This window comes from Apodemus sylvaticus, chromosome 10 (genome assembly GCF_947179515.1).
Source record: "Apodemus sylvaticus chromosome 10, mApoSyl1.1, whole genome shotgun sequence".
Taxonomy (NCBI): Eukaryota; Metazoa; Chordata; class Mammalia; order Rodentia; family Muridae; genus Apodemus; species Apodemus sylvaticus.
In genome coordinates, this window is record NC_067481.1 from 78,333,492 (window position 1) to 78,352,499 (window position 19,008).

Consider the following 19,008-nt stretch of genomic DNA (forward strand, 5'->3'; position numbering starts at 1 on the left):
CTAATAAATTAGAACATGAACTAAACAAAATATCTATGAATAAAAAAACTAACCTCACACAGCAAAACCCCAGTGGATATGAGGAAAAATGGATAAAGATAAATCAATATGAAAATATATTGAAAAATTATTCAGAAAGCAGAGGCAGAATAATAGACATGCCAAAAGATACTGTCTAGTCTAAATGAGAGAGAGAGGATATGATTGGAAATGAAGCAGAAATAATTTACAAACACATACCTGCCGAATGGTGCCCAGTGAGGATAAACACAAAATCATACATTTAGAGTTTAGAAACGTTCAGTTAGAGAAAGTAAAGGTAAATCCATATATAGGGACTGGGGAGATGGCTCAGTCAGTAAAGCGCTTTACCACAGTCATGAGAACTGAAAATCATAAGCTAGTAAGTACCATGTATATATAACATAAAATAATAGTGTTGCTCATTATTATTGTATAAGTGCTGGCATACACATGCTGTGGTGCTTATGGGGAAGTTGGAGCATAACTTTCTTGGGTATTGGTTCTTTCCTCATATGGTAGGCTTCCAGGAATTTACTTAGTAGTCATCAGGGTTGTGCAAGAAGCATGTATCACTACTAAGGTATCTCAACCAGTCCAGAAGATTCCATTGTACAGACACTAAAGGAAACTCAGAATCACCATTATGTTGCACAACTATCTGTAATAGAGAATACCTGACCCCCCCCCCCAAATTTACATTTATATTGTACAATGGATAATCTCAGCTTCTATGAGTCACGGTGGAGGTGCATCTTAGCTGAAGCCTCCACTTGAGATCTTATATAATGTTGCAGTTGAGCTATTGGCCATGCCTGTCATATATTCAAAGTGTTTGACCAGTGTTACAGGAACACTATGGCCACAGGGAAGATTCCATGTCATGTAGACTATTGGTCTGGAGAAAAGAGTTTCCATTAGTCTCATGAGAAGCCATCCACATGACAGATGGTATGACATGTTGCCACAACATGAGGAAGTGGGAATAAGAATTTAAGTCCGGCTGGGCAGTGGTGGCGCATGCCTGTAATCCCAGTACTTGGGAGGCAGAGGCAGGTGGATTTCTGAGTTTGAGGCCAGGCTTGACAGCCAGGGCTACACAGAGAAACCCTGTCTTGAAAAACCAAAAAAAAAAAGGGGGGGGGGAATTTATGTCTGGTCCTCTTAACATCCTAATTAAATAAGAGATAGACCATCACTGTGACCATAACCTATTTGTAGAGTCCTATATTGAAGGGAAGAAATTCCTTAGGGGCATGAGTGCCAATGAGGAAGGACAAGTAGGGACAATCTTTGATGCTCCATTACCAGGCTTATTAAAGACACCTGTTGTACAGCTGAGAAGCACCTAAAGAAATGTTCAACATCCTTAGTCATCAGGGAAATGCAAATTAAAACAACCCTGAGATTTCACCTCACACCAGTCATAATAGCTAAGATCACAAACTCAGGAGAAAACAGGTGCTGGCAAGGATGTGGAAAAAGAGCAACACTCTTCTAGTGTTGGTGGGGTTGAAAGCTAGTACTACCACTCTGGAAATCAGTCTGGTATTTCCTCAGAAAACTGGGAATGATACTTTTGGAGGACCCCGCTATGCCACTCCTGGGCATATACCCAGAGGATTCCCCGGCATGTAATAAGGATACATACTCCACTATGTTCATAGCAGCCCTATTTATAATAGCCAGAAGCTAGAAAGAACCCAGATGTCCCTCAACAGAGAAATGGATATAGAAAATGTGGAATATATACACAATGGGGTACTATTCAACCATTAGAAACAATGAATTCATGAAATTCTTAGACAAATGGATGTAACTGAAAAATATCATACTAAGTTAGGTAACCCAGTCTCAAAAGAACACTCAAGGTATGCACTCACTGATAAGCAGACATTAGCCTAGAAGCTTGTAATGCCCAAGAAGAAGGAAGGAGAGGCCCCTGGTCCTGGAAAGGCTCAGTGCAGCAGTGTAAGGGAATACCAGGACATGGAAGTGGGAAGGGATGTATTGGGGAACAGGGGGAGGGAAGAGGGCTTATGGGACTTTCGGGGAGGGGGATCCAGGAAAGGGAAAATCACTTGAAATGTAAATAAAGAATTTATCAAAAAAAGACACCTGTTAGAATCTAGTGATGTATGTCTACTTATTTCAAGGAAAGGAAGATGTCTCAAAAGTATTTGCATGAAAATGTTCATAGTACTTTCTAAAGACTAAAAACAACCAGATGTCTAATAAACAGAGTGGATGGGCAAATCATGGTCCATCCAAGTGGTCAACAATTACAGACCAACAGGAAGAATGAATGACTGATGAACAACAACCACGTGGAACAACTGTGAACATCTCAAAAGTCAGAAAAGTCTAAACCTGGTGATGTCTGTTAGATGAGCTTTGCAAACAAGCATGACTAATGTTCAGTGAGGAAATAAGAGGACTATTGCCTTCAGAGGGGATCGTGTGGATTGCCAAGATGTATGTATGCTGGTGATGTTTGAGAAGGTGGTGATTTCATGAGATTTAAAAATATATTAAAGCGCATAATTTGGACTTGTGCATTTTACTCTATGTGACATTTACTTCACTTGAAAGTAATCTGAGGGCTGAGGATATGGCTCTGTGGATAAAGTATTTGTTGAACAAATATGAGAATCTGTGTTTGGTTTCCTACCACCCAGAGAAAAAGTTAAGCAAGGGGTATACACCTCTAATTGTGACGCTGAAAGATGGAGACAGGAAGTTCTCAGAGACTTGATAGCCAGTCTAGTCAAATATGCAAGCTCTAGGTTTTGGAAGAGATCCTGTCCCCACACACAAAGTGGAGAATAATAAAAACATCTGACATCAACCTCTGGCCTCTTCATGAGTACACACTAGTATGTGCATCCCACATACCTACCATATGCACATACAAATAAAGGCCATATGAAATAAAAAGGAATCTATTACATAAGGCACACATCTGAAATATAAGGCATGTATCATGGCTCATATTTGAAAGTATAAAGAAATCTCCACCAGGAAAATATCAGAATAACTATAGCAATGGGTATATGAATTTTCAATGCATGGTAGGGGAGACAAAAGGAATATCAAAATATTTATTATATATTGATACAATAACAGGAAAGATAAACAGTGAAGTTCCTAAGTATCTTATAGCATACCTCTTATAAAAATGAAAGAAATCAGGGTGTTATGTTGGCACACACCTGAAACCCCAGTACTTGGAAGGGGGTAGAAAATGGATCTCTGTGAATTTCAGTCAGGCCTGGTCAATATTGCAAGTTCCAGGCCAGTCAGAGCTACATAGCACAACCTTATCTAAAAAGAAATTAACCAAAAAGCACAAACAAGGGTCTAAAAATAATAAATAAAAAAAACAAAGAAACCCAAGCAGAACAACTTGATAGTTAATAAAACATAAAGAATATGGTGCCAACACCTGAAGTACACAGGGTCATGTTAGGTTTATAACAATTGACATTATCAGATCCAAATTGATTTCATGCAGAAAACAACTTCTATTCTAGGATTGTCAGTTCAAAGACAATGTTCAAAAGTTCAGAATCAATAATGAAAACATATAGTAGGCATATCTAGAAATCCATTCTGGGAGATCTTATATTTTTTGAAAGTAAGAAATAAGAATAGCTTTTGATAAAGCTCAGAGGCCTCACGAGTGATAATACTGCAATATTTTGAAAGTCAGAGATGCATTATAAATATTCTTTGGGAATGTCGTTAACATGCATAATAATGCATATGCTTTAGCGAAGTAAGGATTTAAGGAATAGTCCATGTTAGAAGTTAGGACAACCAGTGAGTTATTCTAACTTATTTGAAACAAAAAGGCAGGGAGGAATTCAGGGACTGAAAATTAAGATTAAGTAAATAGAACTGATAGGGGAAAAATAGCTCTTTGAATCTTAAAACAACCTCTGGTGGTACAGTTCAAGGGACAACAGAGCCACAATGTAGAGCCATTAAAATAGAAAAAGCAGATAAAACTTAAGCCACTATGTGAAGCGAAAATATTCAGAAAGGAGGGAAAGCTTGCTAAAATCAACCTGAAAAGAATTATAAAACATTTATCATGCTATAATTAGTTAAAAAGAAATGAGGTCACAAACAGGTTTTATATATATATGGGGAAAATATTAAATTACTGAAATGTATGCAAGGAAACATAACTAGACAGACACATACACAGTAAGATAGACTCAAATCTCAGCAAACCCCTGGATCAGTGAGGCAACCCAGGGGTAAGAGCACTTACCACCAGCCCTGGCCTCCTGAGTTAGATGGACCAGCATGGCAGAGGAAAAGAACCAATGCTGACAAGTTGTCTGATCTTCTTAGGAACATCATGGTACAAGCACATGAATGCATGTATGTACACACATGTGATAATAAAATAAATAAATGTTTTTAAAAGGTTGACAAAATCATTCCATGTTTCCGTGTGAAACTTAAATCCAAGGCTGCACTGAAGACACAAGAATTAATAATTTTTAAAGAAGTTATTGCAGCAAGATAAGTTTTACCGGGGGTAACGAACACTATATAACCCTTAATAAGTAAGTTGACATACTGTTAGTACTTTTTTCAAGAATTGACAAATAAAATCATGAATAAGACTGGAAATCCTCAAAGGAAAGGAGTAAGGCTATGAAAATGTCACTTATGGTAGAGCTTTGGATGTTTTTACTCATACGGTGCTGTCGTAATAATCTGCATCAGTTCACGGCCAACCTCAGCCTATGCACAAAGATCTCTAATTGGCAAGTTACAGACTTAGTGAAAAAGCAAAGTGTATAACTTTTAAGGATGCTATAGAAGGTCATGACCACACTGTCGGAACTGCTGCCCCAATACACTACAAAAGGCAAATATCTGCTTGTCTACATTAACCTGGAAATGTACGCTGATGTCCATACACTGACTGAACTACAAAGAAAAAGAAAAATATGTAGAACTACAATTTTCCAACATGTGACTTACAAAATAAGTCACACTTAGAAAACTGGGGAAAAAATTAAAATATACCAAAACTTTCACTGATGCAAAGGTTCATATGACTTACATATGAAATGGTGCTTGACTCTCTAATTAAGGAAATCCATTATAAAACACAATATTTCTTTTTATACTTCACATTGCCAAACATCAGCACCAATGTAGAGAGATTGGAACTCCATTCATTGCTGGAAAGGAAAAGTCAAGTTCAGCAATCACTTCTAGAAAAGCTGGGTGGTGTGTTCTTATATGCTACAGATATGCCTTTCCCAGGACTACCAAGTCTTTTCTGTCTGCAAGAGTGTCCTGAATATGTTCACCAGGAGACATGCCCAAATCTGTAAAGAGTCAAAAAAAAAAAAACTATTTATAGAAACAAAAGCCTGGAACCAGATGTTTAATGGAGCAATATAAAAATAAACCATAGCATATGGTAGCACCAGGGAATCAGAAAGAACGATGATTATGTGATAAGATATGTGAATCTTAAGAGTATGGTAGAGGCACACGACATTTACTAAAGAAACATATAAATGGGGTTATTCTTGATAAAAAGATAAAACATGCAAAAGAAAGCAATGTGCCAAGGAAGAAAGTGTATAGCTGTGAAGAAGAGCAAGAAAAAGTTTTGTTTTTTTTTTTAAAAAAAAAAAAAGGTCCTAATAGTATCCATGAATAAGAAGGGGAAAAGACAAACAGAACGGAGAAGATAAGCTGTGAATACCACAAAAGAAAGCATTTCCCTGTATTCTTAGCAAAGGTGGGGAGCATCAAGGCACCATGCTTTGCCCTGCTTGTATTTTTATAAAGATTTTACATGTTCATAGAATTCAATGATCCCGAAGACAATTAACCTTTTTTTCTTTTTTTTTATTTGATATATTTTTTATTTACATTTCAAATGATTTCCCCTTTTCTGGCTTCCCACTCCCTGAAAGTCCCATAAGCCCTCTTCCCTCCCCCTATTCCCCCCTTCCACCCCTTCCCACTTCCCTGTTCTGGTATTGCCCTACATTGCTACACTGAGTCTTTCCATAACCAGGGGCCACTCCTCCATTCTTCTTGGACATCATTTGATGTGTGGATTATGTTTTGGGTATTCCAATTTTCTAGGCTAATATCCACTTATTAGTGAGTGCATACCATGATTCATCTTTTGAGACTTGTTTACCTCACTTAGTATGATGTTCTCCAGCCCCATCCATTTGTCTAAGAATTTCATTAATTCATTGTTTCTAATGGCTGAATAGTACTACATTGTGTATATATACCACATTTTTGGTATCCATTCCTCCGTTGAGGGATACCTTGGTTCTTTCCAGCTTCTAGCTATTATAAATAGGGCTGCTGTGAACATAGTGGAGCATGTATCCTTATTACATGCTGGGGAATCATCTGGGTATATGCCCAGGAGTGGTATAGCGGGATCCTCCAGAAGTGACATGCCCAGTTTTCTGAGGAACCGCCAGACTGATTTCCAGAGTGGTTGTACCAATTTGCAACCCCACCAGCAGTGGAGGAGTGTTCCACTTTCTCCATATCCTCACCAACACCTGCTGTCTCCTGAGTTTTTAATCTTAGCCATTCTAACTGGTGTGAGGTGAAATCTCAGGGTTGTTTTGATTTGCATTTCACTAATGACTAATGATGTTGAGCATTTTTTAAGATGCTTCCCAGCCATCCGAAGTTCTTCGGGTGAAAATTCTTTGCTTAGCTCTGTACCCCATTTTTAATCGAGTTATTTGGTTTTCTGGGGTCTAACTTCTTGAGTTCTTTGTATATATTGGATATAAACCTTTTAAATATCAGAAAAATAAATCAGAAGCCTGAGTAGCACAGAGAGTAGAGAAGCAGCTACATCCCTAGTCTATATCTCCATCATCTCTTTCTCATCCAAGCCAACATCGCTTCAGGTACCGTTATGCTGGACCTATCCTTTTACTTAAAGCTTCCTGGTATGTCCCTTGCTACCTAATTAGTCTCCACGAGCACCAGAGTGTATGGCCCTGTGTCAAGGCAGCATCTCCAGAAGTGTTTGTTCTATGCCAATACCAGTTTCCAAGCCCAGCCAGCACCCTGCCCTTCCACAAACTCACATTGAAAGTTATTGCTTTTAGGACTTGGATCTGCCCTTAGGCTCCCCTTCTGGTCATTCTCATCTTTTCTATGTTTCTTTCTTGAAGGTTTTTTTTTTTTTCTCAACAGTAGTAGCATTCACTTCCAAGGGACATCAGAGTGCTCAACATTTACGCACTGTTTCATTTCTATGCCACATAAGCAGATATGTTCTAGTCCTTTGTCTGTGGACACCGATGGATGGGTATCACTTTAAGGGTGGATATTACTCCCTCTGTGGTTTGAAAGGACTTTTGCAGGAGATTTTTTTGTTCCTCAGCACAAAGTCAAACAAGAGATTAAACTGTAGTATGTCATCCTGAATAACCAAGGCCATCTGGAAAGGCTGTGTGAAGCAGGCAGTAGGGTACCTTCTTGCTTCTACTTCCAAGAGATGGCCACACCTACCTGATTGTCACAGGATCTTTTACATTAGGACATTGTCACAGCAGCTTTCTTTCTTAGCGTCCTGGTACTTACAGGCTAGGGTTGGAGGGCTAGCATTCAGCTTTAAGTTTACCTGACTGCCTCAGAGCCTTTCTGCTGACCTGGCATGCCTTAATTAATAGATAAGAATAAAGTAAATTCTGATGTCTAAAGGCACTGCATTACATCTAATAAGTTCTCTAAGTCCTGCTCATATTCTCTTTACCAAGTTCCTTTTCACCACACCTCCAATCTTTCACAGATTTTCACTCATTGCAAATGGTAGGTTACAATAGACGAGGAGATTCAACATGCATGGAATTTGGCATCACTAATGTAAACTACTGAAATGTGAGAAATACTGTATGAGTCCTGGCAGAATGTGACATCTGCATCACTTGGCTAGCTTCTCTCATTCATGGGCATGCCCACATCAGTGCGATGTGAATGAAGTTCCTCTACTAGTGCAAGAGAAAGTAATATCCATGCAGGGCTACCAAGCCTAGACCTTCATCTGACTCATGAGCTTGCCCCCGGTTGCCAACCTCCTCTCGCTTCTGAGACAGGCAGAGAGCTTGGGACCATTTCCTCATTTATCTTCTTTGGCTATCCAGTCTGGCTTACATAGGCAGACTGTCTGGAGTTTGCTTGCATCTTTGTTTCCATTAATATGAATCATTTCTTCCTACATCATGCCTTTGTTCAATTTTATCAGGAATCCCTGCCCAGCTCATCAGTGACATTACTGTCTTACACCATTCCCAGGCTAAAGATCTTGGGCTCTCTTTTTCTTCATTCTTTTTTCCATCTCTGCTTCCTCTTATTTCACAAGTTAACTCCACTTTTTAACACACTTCCTCTCTCTGGTCAACTAGCTCCTCATCTAACCCAGACTACTGTACCTTCTGTATTCATTTGTCTCAAGTGTTTCCTTCACTGTACTGGACTTTGCAGACAGATATGGCTCCTTAGACTATTGAAACTTTCCTTTTGAAACTTCCCTGGGAAAGAAATATCTGTCTAAGTTGGTCAGACTGTATTAGAAGGAAAAGAAAAAAGAGAAAATGGTCCCAAACTATCTTCCTGTCTTAGAAGTGAGGGTTCGGCAGCCTGGGACAAGCTCATGGGTCGGATGAAAGTCTAAGCCTGGAAGCCCTACATGGACATCACTTTCTCCTGTGCTGGTAACAGAATGTCACCCACATTACACTGTTATTATGTGCGGGCCATTAGAAAAGCCTTATGCAAGAGAAGTAAGCATTATAACAGGCAGAGATACACCTGACTTGGGCAACATTACTGTCTGTCTTTTGAGGAAACTATGGGTTAGAAGAATTGTTGCCACACAGAGGACTGAGACGAGAAATGAAAGAATGAACTGAGTAGAAAGGAAGGCATTTTCTGTGGAAGTATGGTGGGCCTGTTGCTCTGGTAGAAAACCTTCAAGGACAAGGCTGCTTCCCAGAAGCAGTTGAGGACAGGGAGGGTAGAGGAGCCCTCCTGGTACCTGTCTTATCATGATGGGATTGCTCAGTGGTGCTAACTCACTAGCTGGGTTGCCCTGCCCGTGGATGGAATAGTGAAATAGAACGGGCAGCCAGTGGTGGGCAAAGAGTATGATGCTGATTCTCAACACATTCAAAATCAAAGAAAGTTGGAAAAGTTAGGTAAGAGACTAACCAGAAGGAGAAAGGCAGTTCTAAAGCCACCGCTGGGTCCCACTTCTTGGCTGAGCTGCTTTCTCTAAAGAGGATCTTCACAGATACCTATCTGATAACACTGTTTAAATCTATCATATTCATTGGGGATAACTGAGCTTTTCCTCATTAAAGTGACTTGGTAAAAATAAACAAACAAAAACACATTTTAAAGGTATGCCATCCTCTATTTTGCCATTATAATTAGCAAGGAGCAAGGCTGGGTTTTCTTACAAACAGTGAAATTGACTCACTAGTTTTGAATTCTCAAAAATGCATAGAAATATGGAATAAGTAGTACACTGTAATCAAGATAGATAGGAAAGTTCCACAAAATGTCCCAACTAGTTCCCCTCCTAGACCCAGGTAAACCTTGGTCAGTTCTAGCTAGCATAATAACAATGCCAAAATCAGAACAGGGTCACGGTCCCTAATTAAAAAGACTCAATATGCTCCAAACTCCCCAAAATTTTTAGAGTGTCACTAAGATGCCAGAATTTGGAGCATTTGGGATTTTCAGATGAGTAATTCTCCAGTAAGGTCTACTTAACTCTAGAAATTTCCAAAATCGGAAATACGTTTTGTTTCCAAGAATTTCAGGTAAGTAATATTCCATTCACATTCCTACTATTTTAGACCAAGTCACATTCCTAATGTGCTAGGCCCGACTTAAATTTTATAGATAAAGAAACTGAGGCTTTGATAAATAAGAGGTTTTATTTAAATACTGGCAAGGACCATAGAAACTGGGCCAGGTGCATTCCTAAGACTCATTCATGTTCAGACTGTGGTACCAAATTATATTAGTCAGAGGATTACAAAGGCAAAACTCATAAGGCTTTGTACTTCTTGCCCTCGTGCAGAGGCAAGCACACATCCTGGCGTACTTCCTGCTTACAGGTGATCAAGCACACATCCTGTGCAGGTAGTGCAGCCAAGAGAGTACATACAGCTTGTTATTTTACATGAACAACAGCCATCAGCCTTCTAGGAAGTTACCTGTCTTTGATCAAGAAGGACTTACTGGTCAGAGGCAGTTTTGATTTATAGATCTCTTAAACATAGTGATTTCGAATTAATCATAATGTTAGCCTGCATAATTAAGGGGATATCTCGTGGTTTCATTATAAGACTGTCTGACTCTTAGATCTATTTTCCGATTTTAAGTGATATAATTTTTATTCTTAACTATGTGTATACATGGTGGCAGGTGGGGAGATATGTGCATGTGTGTGCAGACAATGGAGGATAATTGAGGGCATTAAAGACCGCAGCACTGGAGTTATGAGACATGGTCTTCAGGCCTGCAAAAGCAGCAAGCATCCTTAACCACTAAGCCATCTTTCCAAGCTATGTCTGTTTTCTTAACATTGGTCTGATTGTGTACCTTCAAAAGATCCAGATAGTAGGACACAGTAGAAACATTCTAGAAAGCTAGGTGCTAGAATCCTCTTAATTTAAAAAAATAATAATAACAGTAATCAAAGGGGAGGAGAGATACTGGTAAGGATTTGGTAAATTTACTAATAAGGAAATAAAATCATCAATTCAGTATAACATGAGGCCATGATCCTAGAATGCCTTCCTCACAACCTTTGTAAAATGTGAAGAAAACAAAGCCTAGAACCCTCATACTCTGGTACAGACATGTTATGTCTGTAAAGCAAATCTAGATAAATTAGAAGAAGGGCTGCAGCTGCTTCAATGCCCAGAGCTTCAGCTTCTAAAAATTCCTAAGCAGGGAAATGGATCTTGAATCTGTGGCTTGCGTTTCAGGTTGGAGTCTCCGACCCGATCTCTAGTGATGGAAGCCCCAAAAGGAGTAGAAATCAATGCAGAAGCTGGCAACATGGAAGCCACCTGCAGAAGTGAGCTGAGGCTGGAGTCCAAGGATGGAGAGGTAAGACGGAGGAAGGACAGAAATTGGGAGTCCACTGGTCCAAAGGCCTACCTTTCCCCTAGGCTGGTTAGCACTAAGGTTAATATCAACCCAAGGATCTCATAAGAGGGATAAATTTCATGATTATGAATTAAACCCATAATACATAAATGTCATGATTAGTTATTTGTGAAGCACTGGGATAATTATATATATATATATATCTCACAAGTATAACATTATATGACTGTGAAAATGAACGCTATTTCCAAATTCTCTTTCCCATAGCCTTAAAATAAGATTTAGTTTGCCCACGTAATTAAGCCACACCCATGTGGCTGAAATGAACTTAATACACATGAAATTATTTTATGTTGTGTGCTTGGGTTCTCTTTGAGAATGGAGAGTCATGTCTAAGAGCTACCCCAAGTCAGAGAGAGCCGGAAACTCACAGGGTCCAAGTAAATGGCCAAAGAGTAACACGTCGTTGACACTCCTCGGCCCAGCACAACCAGTTCATTGAACACAAATGCCACCTGTAATTTCATAAACAACTTAAGCTAAGTTCTCCCAGAGGCAGGAGTCTGATTTGGCTGCAGATTACAAAGAGACTCTTTTCCAGTGTTCATAGGTTAACTGTTTTATTTAAGAACGAAAATAAAGCGACAACCTGACTTCTTAAGAAAAAATGCTATTTCCGTCTTGCCTGCCTACTTAGCAGGCATCTAGTTCACCCTGAATCATGATAACCACTCAGTGAATATTAAAAAAAAATTGATTATATCGAATAAAAAAAAATTTAAAAAAAATTGTTTGGTAGACATTTGCTTTTTTTGTCTGATGGAGCCTTCCTTCATAACGACCGCCTCTTCAAATAGCCATGCATGGCAAGCCATACTCAAAAACAGAAGCTTCCTCATATAGGCAGCTCCCAGTCACTCTGACTTGACCTCTGGCTGAGGCAGATATCAAAAACCTAATGACACCTTTCACCACAGCTTATCGTGTATATATACATACATATATATGTATGTGTATATATACACATACATACATATATATGTATGTATGTGTATATATATATATATATATATATATATATGGCATTTCTGAAAGTGTATTCTTTTGAATATCATTGCCACATTTAGAAAAGGAAATCAAGAGGAAGGCTGACTAACCTTTTAAATCATGGATAATACTGCATATTCCACTGTCTCCTGGAAGCTTCATACTGGCCATGGGCATGCCAGTGTCCTGAAGTAATGAAAACTCATGTGCCATTCCTACATTTTCTTGACTCTATGATACTCTTATTAGTCTGTATATCATACTTTTGAAAGATGCTGCTCTCTAATATCGCTAGACTATAAGCTTGTGTGAGGTTAGAGGCTATCATACACTGTCGACATTGCTCAGCTCACAGTAGGTACTTTAGAGGCTGAAATTTAAGGGAATGGTCAGCTTTCTGAGTGTCAGGAACTTAGCAGCCTATGACTGACTCTTTCTTTCCTGTTCATTCTCTCTAGATTAAGTTAGACGCTGCGAAAATCAAACTACCTAGACTGCCTCGTGGATCCTACACACCCACAGGAACGAGGCAGAAGGTCTTCGAGGTCTGCGTCTGCGCCAATGGGAGGTTATTCCTCTCCCAGGCAGGAACTGGTTCTACTTGTCAGATAAACACAAGTGTCTGCCTTTGAAAGACTATCCATAGTGGACAATTGTTGGCAGCATAAAGGCCCTTTTTGGCTTGAGACACTGGCTGCCAGCTATTTTTACTAGAACACAGAAAGCCTATCAAAGCCCTTGTGTGTGTGTATGTGCGTGTGTGTATGTGTGTGTGTATGTGTGTGTGTGTGTGTGTATGTATGAGTGGGTTGTGTGTGAGTGAATATAAATATATATAAATATATATAAATAAATATATATATATCCTCTGTATAAAATGAGGTTTCAGTACAAAAGGAACCATGGGTGACCCTGTGACATCATCCACTGTCATTTTTCTGCCCCATTCCCATCATCCACATGACAGAATATAAGTACTCACTCAGGCCCAGCATTCCCCAGGCTATTTCAAATCACACAGTGGACTGAGCACCAACAAAATGTCCATCGATGTGTTTGGGAAATCACCTAGCTTCTCTACACGTAGAGTCATTAGAGGTAGTGATGGCGGGAATCTTCCGGTCATTCTGAAGTACTGCTATACTGGTCAAAAAAAAAAAAAAAAAAAAAAAAACATAGACCCATCTGTAATCCTAACACTAAGAAAGTTTTGGTGATGGAGGCCAGCCTGGGCTACATAGTGAGACTATGTTAAAAACATAAACATTTGGTTTCCCTCTCTTAGCTACAGCCAAGCTGATCACATTCTTTTCTTCAACATAAGGATGAGGTAAAACCATAGAGATTAGCCATAAGAACTCAAAATGGCTGTGCTACCTTTGCAGACCAACATAGTAGTAGTTATGTGACTAAATGAATAGGGATAGGTGGTATTGAAGTCTGAAATAACTTAAGCCACTCTCCTGACTCCTATTATTCTGCTTCCTTTAAACTTACTCATACATGTTCTCCTATATGAGTAACAGCTTTGAAATAGAAGTAAGAGCTTTCAGCATAAAAGAGGAGATCGGTTCTTCCTCTCTAGAAACTACTCAATGGCCTTACAAGTAAAGAAGTTGAATGAAACATCTAAGAGAAAAAAGTCTCACAAGCTTTTAGGTTCTCCTTCCTGACTTTATCCAACAGAAGGACTCAAAATCATTAAATCAACCAGAATCCCAAAGATTGAGCTCCAGATCCCAGGAGAAGTCACTTTAAGATGACAATCTAACTAAGAGAGCCATGGGGAAGCTAGCTAACTCTCACAAGTTTCTTGAGATGGGTGGGCCATTTAGAGACATGTCATATTTTCAAGGGCTTGCACAATTTCTCTTGCTTTGCTCTTGTATATTTTGTCACTGCTGGGCTGTTCATATTCCTAATCTCACTGTTTCGTTTTCCCTAGGAGTCATAAACCTAAGACTGTACATGCTGCCACAATTGCTAATGGCAAGTTAATATAAACAGGGTCATGTGTCTGCATCAGAATCACTGTGTTCCCTGGGCTCGGCAGCACCCACTCCCCATATATGAAAATAGCTCTCCAATTCCCGCCATCAGCTACCTCTTAGCACCCCACCTTCATTACCATGCCCCAGGGTCACCCTGGCCAGCTCTTGTGCTGGGACAGGGGATTATACCATCTCTGTTCAAAGAGGGGAAAATGTGCCTATGCCTTAAGCCAATGCACTCAGCAAGGAGAAGCACATCCTATTTATCTTGTTATCTGTAGTTAATTTTGGGGTGTTTAGAAGGAAGTGGTTTAGTAATGACTAGACATCAGAAACTGGCAGACAAACCAGTTTCCACATTTGGGATCTGAAGAGCCTAGAACGGAGGTGTAACTGGCTTAGAACATCCTTGAAGCCAGTAGACAAGCAGCAACCCTACAATTTTGAATGAAGTTGTATTTGTAGGCCTGAATGGCATTTGTTTTTGGTTTTGGTTTTGGATTTGGTTGCCACAACGTTCTAATTTTTCTTACTTCACAAGATGAATGGTTTGTTATAGGAGACAAAAAAGAAGTTTGCTGTTTCTGATATGGCATGAATGTGTCGGTCTGAGGTTTGTACACAGGGGATGTACTCCTCAGTTGCTTATTGTCACAAAGAAGAGACTTTCCTGTCCTGGCTCATGACTTGGACTTCTGGCTTCTAGGCCAGGCCTGGCTCTCCTCACCCTCTCTGCATATTTTATACAGAGGCACTGGGTGGGTCAATCTTAGGCCAAGATCCTTAAAATTGTTCCATTTGTAGTATGAAACTCTAAAGGGGGGTCCTGTGAGAGGCCTCAGGTTACTGGACACTGGTGTTACCAGTATCTTGTAGGCCCATTCTGCCAGGATCTACATGTTTCGAAAACACGGGTATCATTTCATGTAAAAAAAAAAAAAAAAAAAAAAAAAAAAAAAAAAACCCTTTAGAAATACCTACCCCACATCCTTCAGATAAACGATAAAAGTCCCTTGGGTTCATAAAAAAGACAGGGTTGTTTGAAGCAGATGGAGTGGGGTGTTTTCTTTTGTTTAAATGGACAAACTGCCTTTGTGTCTCATACCTATCATCTATAGATTAGAAGAAATAACAAAGTTCCCTGAACCTCTTCTGATTTTATTTACCAATTGTGACATAAAAGTCATACTCCTCATGAATTTTATGACTATTAAAAACTGCTATGGTCATACATGCAAAATTGAACCTTAGAGCAAGTAAGTTAATCAAACACAGTCTTGATTCACACACACACACACACACACACACATACACACACACACACACATGATATATATATACATATGTATATATATATATATATATATATATATATCAGTAATTGGTGATCTAAATCAAGAATCTCTGGAGGAATACCTGATACAAAATTATGGTTAATTGTTTTTCAATTATGTTAAAGGACCATAGGCCATCAGATAATAAACAGGATCTCTAGTATGAGTAAGAATATGGATTTCAGTTCAGACTAGAAAATGGTAAAATGAATCCTTAGTCAATAAACTTCTTATACCTATCCACCCAATGCTCTCCAACATGATCACTTGTCCATTGTCACAAAGGAAACTTTTACCAGAATTCTTGGAGCATGATTGGGGGAGAAGGGAACCAGCATTTATATTAATGTCTGCTCACCCCTACTTTTTAGAAAAAAAAAATGAGTCTTTCTGGTCTTTATATATAGTATCTTCTAGACAATCACACCTCTGGGTCTATTAAACAGCTGGTAGAATAACATGATTCAAATGAACCTTCAGCCTCCTAGAACTTCTGATATGCTACTGGTATGCTACTATTCTTCAGAAAACATTATACAAATCAAAATGTGATCTCCAGGTATATTTATCACTTACTTCTGTTTGACATGTCTGTTCTGAAAATCATGAGAGTTCCATTTGGAGGGACTACTTCAAGATGGCAGACGTTTTGAAATACTCCATAGTGGCATCTGTCTAGATAGAAACTTGATGTGTGCCTCCGTAATGGTTAAGTGACTACAGGACAGCACTTACAGACTTGAACTGGTTTTTAGCTTCCTTTGGGTTATTCTCTCTAGATAAATGTTATTGCACATCTACAAACCATAGACCAAAGATTGCTTGAGGGTTGACACTATTGAAAGGGTCAATAAACTATGAATTGGAGACCAAGCCTGATTCCATGGGCAGCAACATTTACATGTCACATATGAGCCATGCCACTCTATACCCCTACCCCCACAGTTGACTGCATGGCCAGCAAACCATTATGATCATATAGCCCTTCATAAAAAGCATTTACTGACTGATGAGCTACAGGTCATTTGTGGAATGTGTTACACATAGCAGAACAGAAGGTGGATTTCTTAGAAACAGGGAATAGTGTGTGTTTCCTTGGGGGCTTGAAAATATGAAACTTGACTGAGTATTTGAAGAAGAAAGATATGACTAAGAGAGAAAGCAGATCAGAGAGGACTTGGGGTGACTGAATAGAAGCTTGTAAACAAGCAAGATGTGCTCCCATCTCTGTCACTCCTTTCAGAGGAGCTTTGGAAGTTTTTCAGGTGACCCATGTTTGACCAGAAGTGAGCGAAGAAGCATGATCTTGATTCACAGTCTCTTTCCTAAAAATTCTGGAGTCTGTCTGTACCCAAGAAGACTGCATATTCCCATGTGCCAGAGAGAGTTCCACACCTAAGTCCTCCAGAGAATTATTTGACCTCTGTTACCTATACCTCCAGTGTAGCCAGTGTTTCTACAGCCCCACATCAAACCACTGAATAAAGGGAAGAATGAAAAACAAGGACACCTTATATATGTAGGAATAAGTAACCTCTGAGATCCTTTCCACAGAGCCATTTCTAGGAGTGGCCAGATGAACGGCAGTTTTGCTTTTGCTCTTAGGAATTTGGGTGTTTGCTTCTTGGAGTGGGAGGGAATACAAAAGAGGGGGCATGTTTCATATGCCTTTTTGCTTCTGTGCAGTAAGACAGATTCCTACTGTAGATCTGGCCCTTTTGCTGATCGTAGCTTTGTACTTAGTATGCTACTTCCACATCATGATAAATGAAGCTTAGAGGATGTGAGTATTCACCTTGGAGAGGCAGGATATGTTTCAATGAGAATGTCCACCATTTTTGGTCCTTAATCTACATCATGACAGGAAAAACCCTCTACCTTCCATATGAATACATCAGAAGGATCAGGTTGGCAGAGCAATGAGGGCATCCTGGTTTTATTTCTTATAAACAAAAGGTAGTGTAATGCTTGGGCCAAAGTGTTGAATTGATCCATTGTAAGCACTCGATCTATTTTAAGGATCAATAACATGAAAAAAAAATAATCTTACTTACGTAAGTTGTAAACAAGACCAGATCTCTCTCCCCATACCACACACCTTAGGTAGTCTTAGATGCAAAGACAAGATGATAATCAGCTGCTTGAATGATACATTGGCATGGTGCATCTGTAGCAGGCAGGTGAGGGGACAATTCTAATGAAAGAAACAGCCTTAGAAAACAGGTCTTTCATCTCAAAGATAAAATATCTCTCTTGCAGTCTTTCATCATTTTTTCCTTGGAGGAAGGCTACCCTAGTTCTAACATATTTCCATTAAAATAGTCAAAACTCACTGCATCAGGATGTCAGATACATCTCTTCCTCTGTGGTAATCGGAATTTAAAATTATACAGTTGCCTCTGAATTTCTCATTCACAAAGCCAAACCACTGATAAGTGATAAAGCAGCCACCAGCCTGCTGCTCCAGCCAGCACAATGCACCATAGGCATTAGCACTTTCTAAAGCAATGCTATGCATGTGAGTCTTAAAAGCTTTCTTCATAATGGAGTCCTTGAAATTGGTCAAGGCAGGTCTGAATGGCAAAGGGAAAATAATTACTCGTGGGAGGTCCTCTTTCTGAGTATAGTTAGAGCACAAGTATAGAATAAAATCCCTTGGTGACATCCATGCTCTCCCCCCTCAGCCCCAACCCCCAGTCTTCCTTTTTCTAGAAATGGACAGCTTAAACTTCCTTTGAGGTAGATAGAATGTTGTGAGCCTTTGCTGCAGTAGGAAGGGTAAAGTCACAACACAGGATTAATGATGCTATCAGACCCATCCATAAAGAGTTGCAAGTCTATCGCAACAGCAGGGCCAACTGCTGCTTTTTAAGCCCAGCAACAGGCACTGCCAGGACATACTTTGAGGTTACAATTAGGATAGATAGAAGGACCAGTTTCTGTAGGCAAGAAGCTGCTTTAGAGTCCCAGCCTACCTGTCCTCCCAGGACATCAGAGTCCTCAGCCAAAGCCCCACTCAGCAGCTTTCCGTCCTCAGTGCAAAGTGTGTGGCTTTTGCTTCCTCACTAAATATAACAAATTTAAAGCTGCCCTTGCCAAGAAAACAGGAAAGGAAACATTTGTTAAAAAAAAAAAAAAGAAAAGAAAAAAAAACTACCATGTATACCCAGAGTGTCTTCAAAGTCCGTTTTTCTTTTTTGTCGCAGGAAGCAGAAGCTAGATTTTATAAAGTAAGAGACTCCTAACTAGACTGGTCATTCAGTTGAGTGGTAAAACAGTGGATTGTCTGATGACTGAGAAATGACATTAGTCCATAGGGAAGACATGGGTGTTTAGTGTTCCTGTTAACATGACTTGTGAGGCCCTAGGATGTTGAAGACCATGGACTGTGTATTTTCAGAACAAGAGAAAAGCTATAAAATGCACCACAAAGAGAGTCATGTCTTCAAAATTCATGC

At 39.4% G+C, this 19,008-nt stretch overlaps 1 protein-coding gene across 1 annotated transcript in view; it reads left to right on the forward strand.

Annotated features, from left to right (window-relative positions):
• Sgcd (sarcoglycan delta) overlaps window positions 1-15,536 on the forward strand; it is a 419,047-nt gene extending 403,511 nt beyond the window's left edge. Inside the window, exons 7-8 of the mRNA XM_052196514.1 lie at window positions 11,055-11,178; window positions 12,684-15,536. Of these exons, the coding sequence (XP_052052474.1) occupies window positions 11,055-11,178; window positions 12,684-12,857 (298 nt within the window). The 3' untranslated portion in view covers window positions 12,858-15,536. The remainder of the gene's footprint in view (window positions 1-11,054; window positions 11,179-12,683) is intronic.
• Window positions 15,537-19,008: the final 3,472 nt, after the last annotated feature.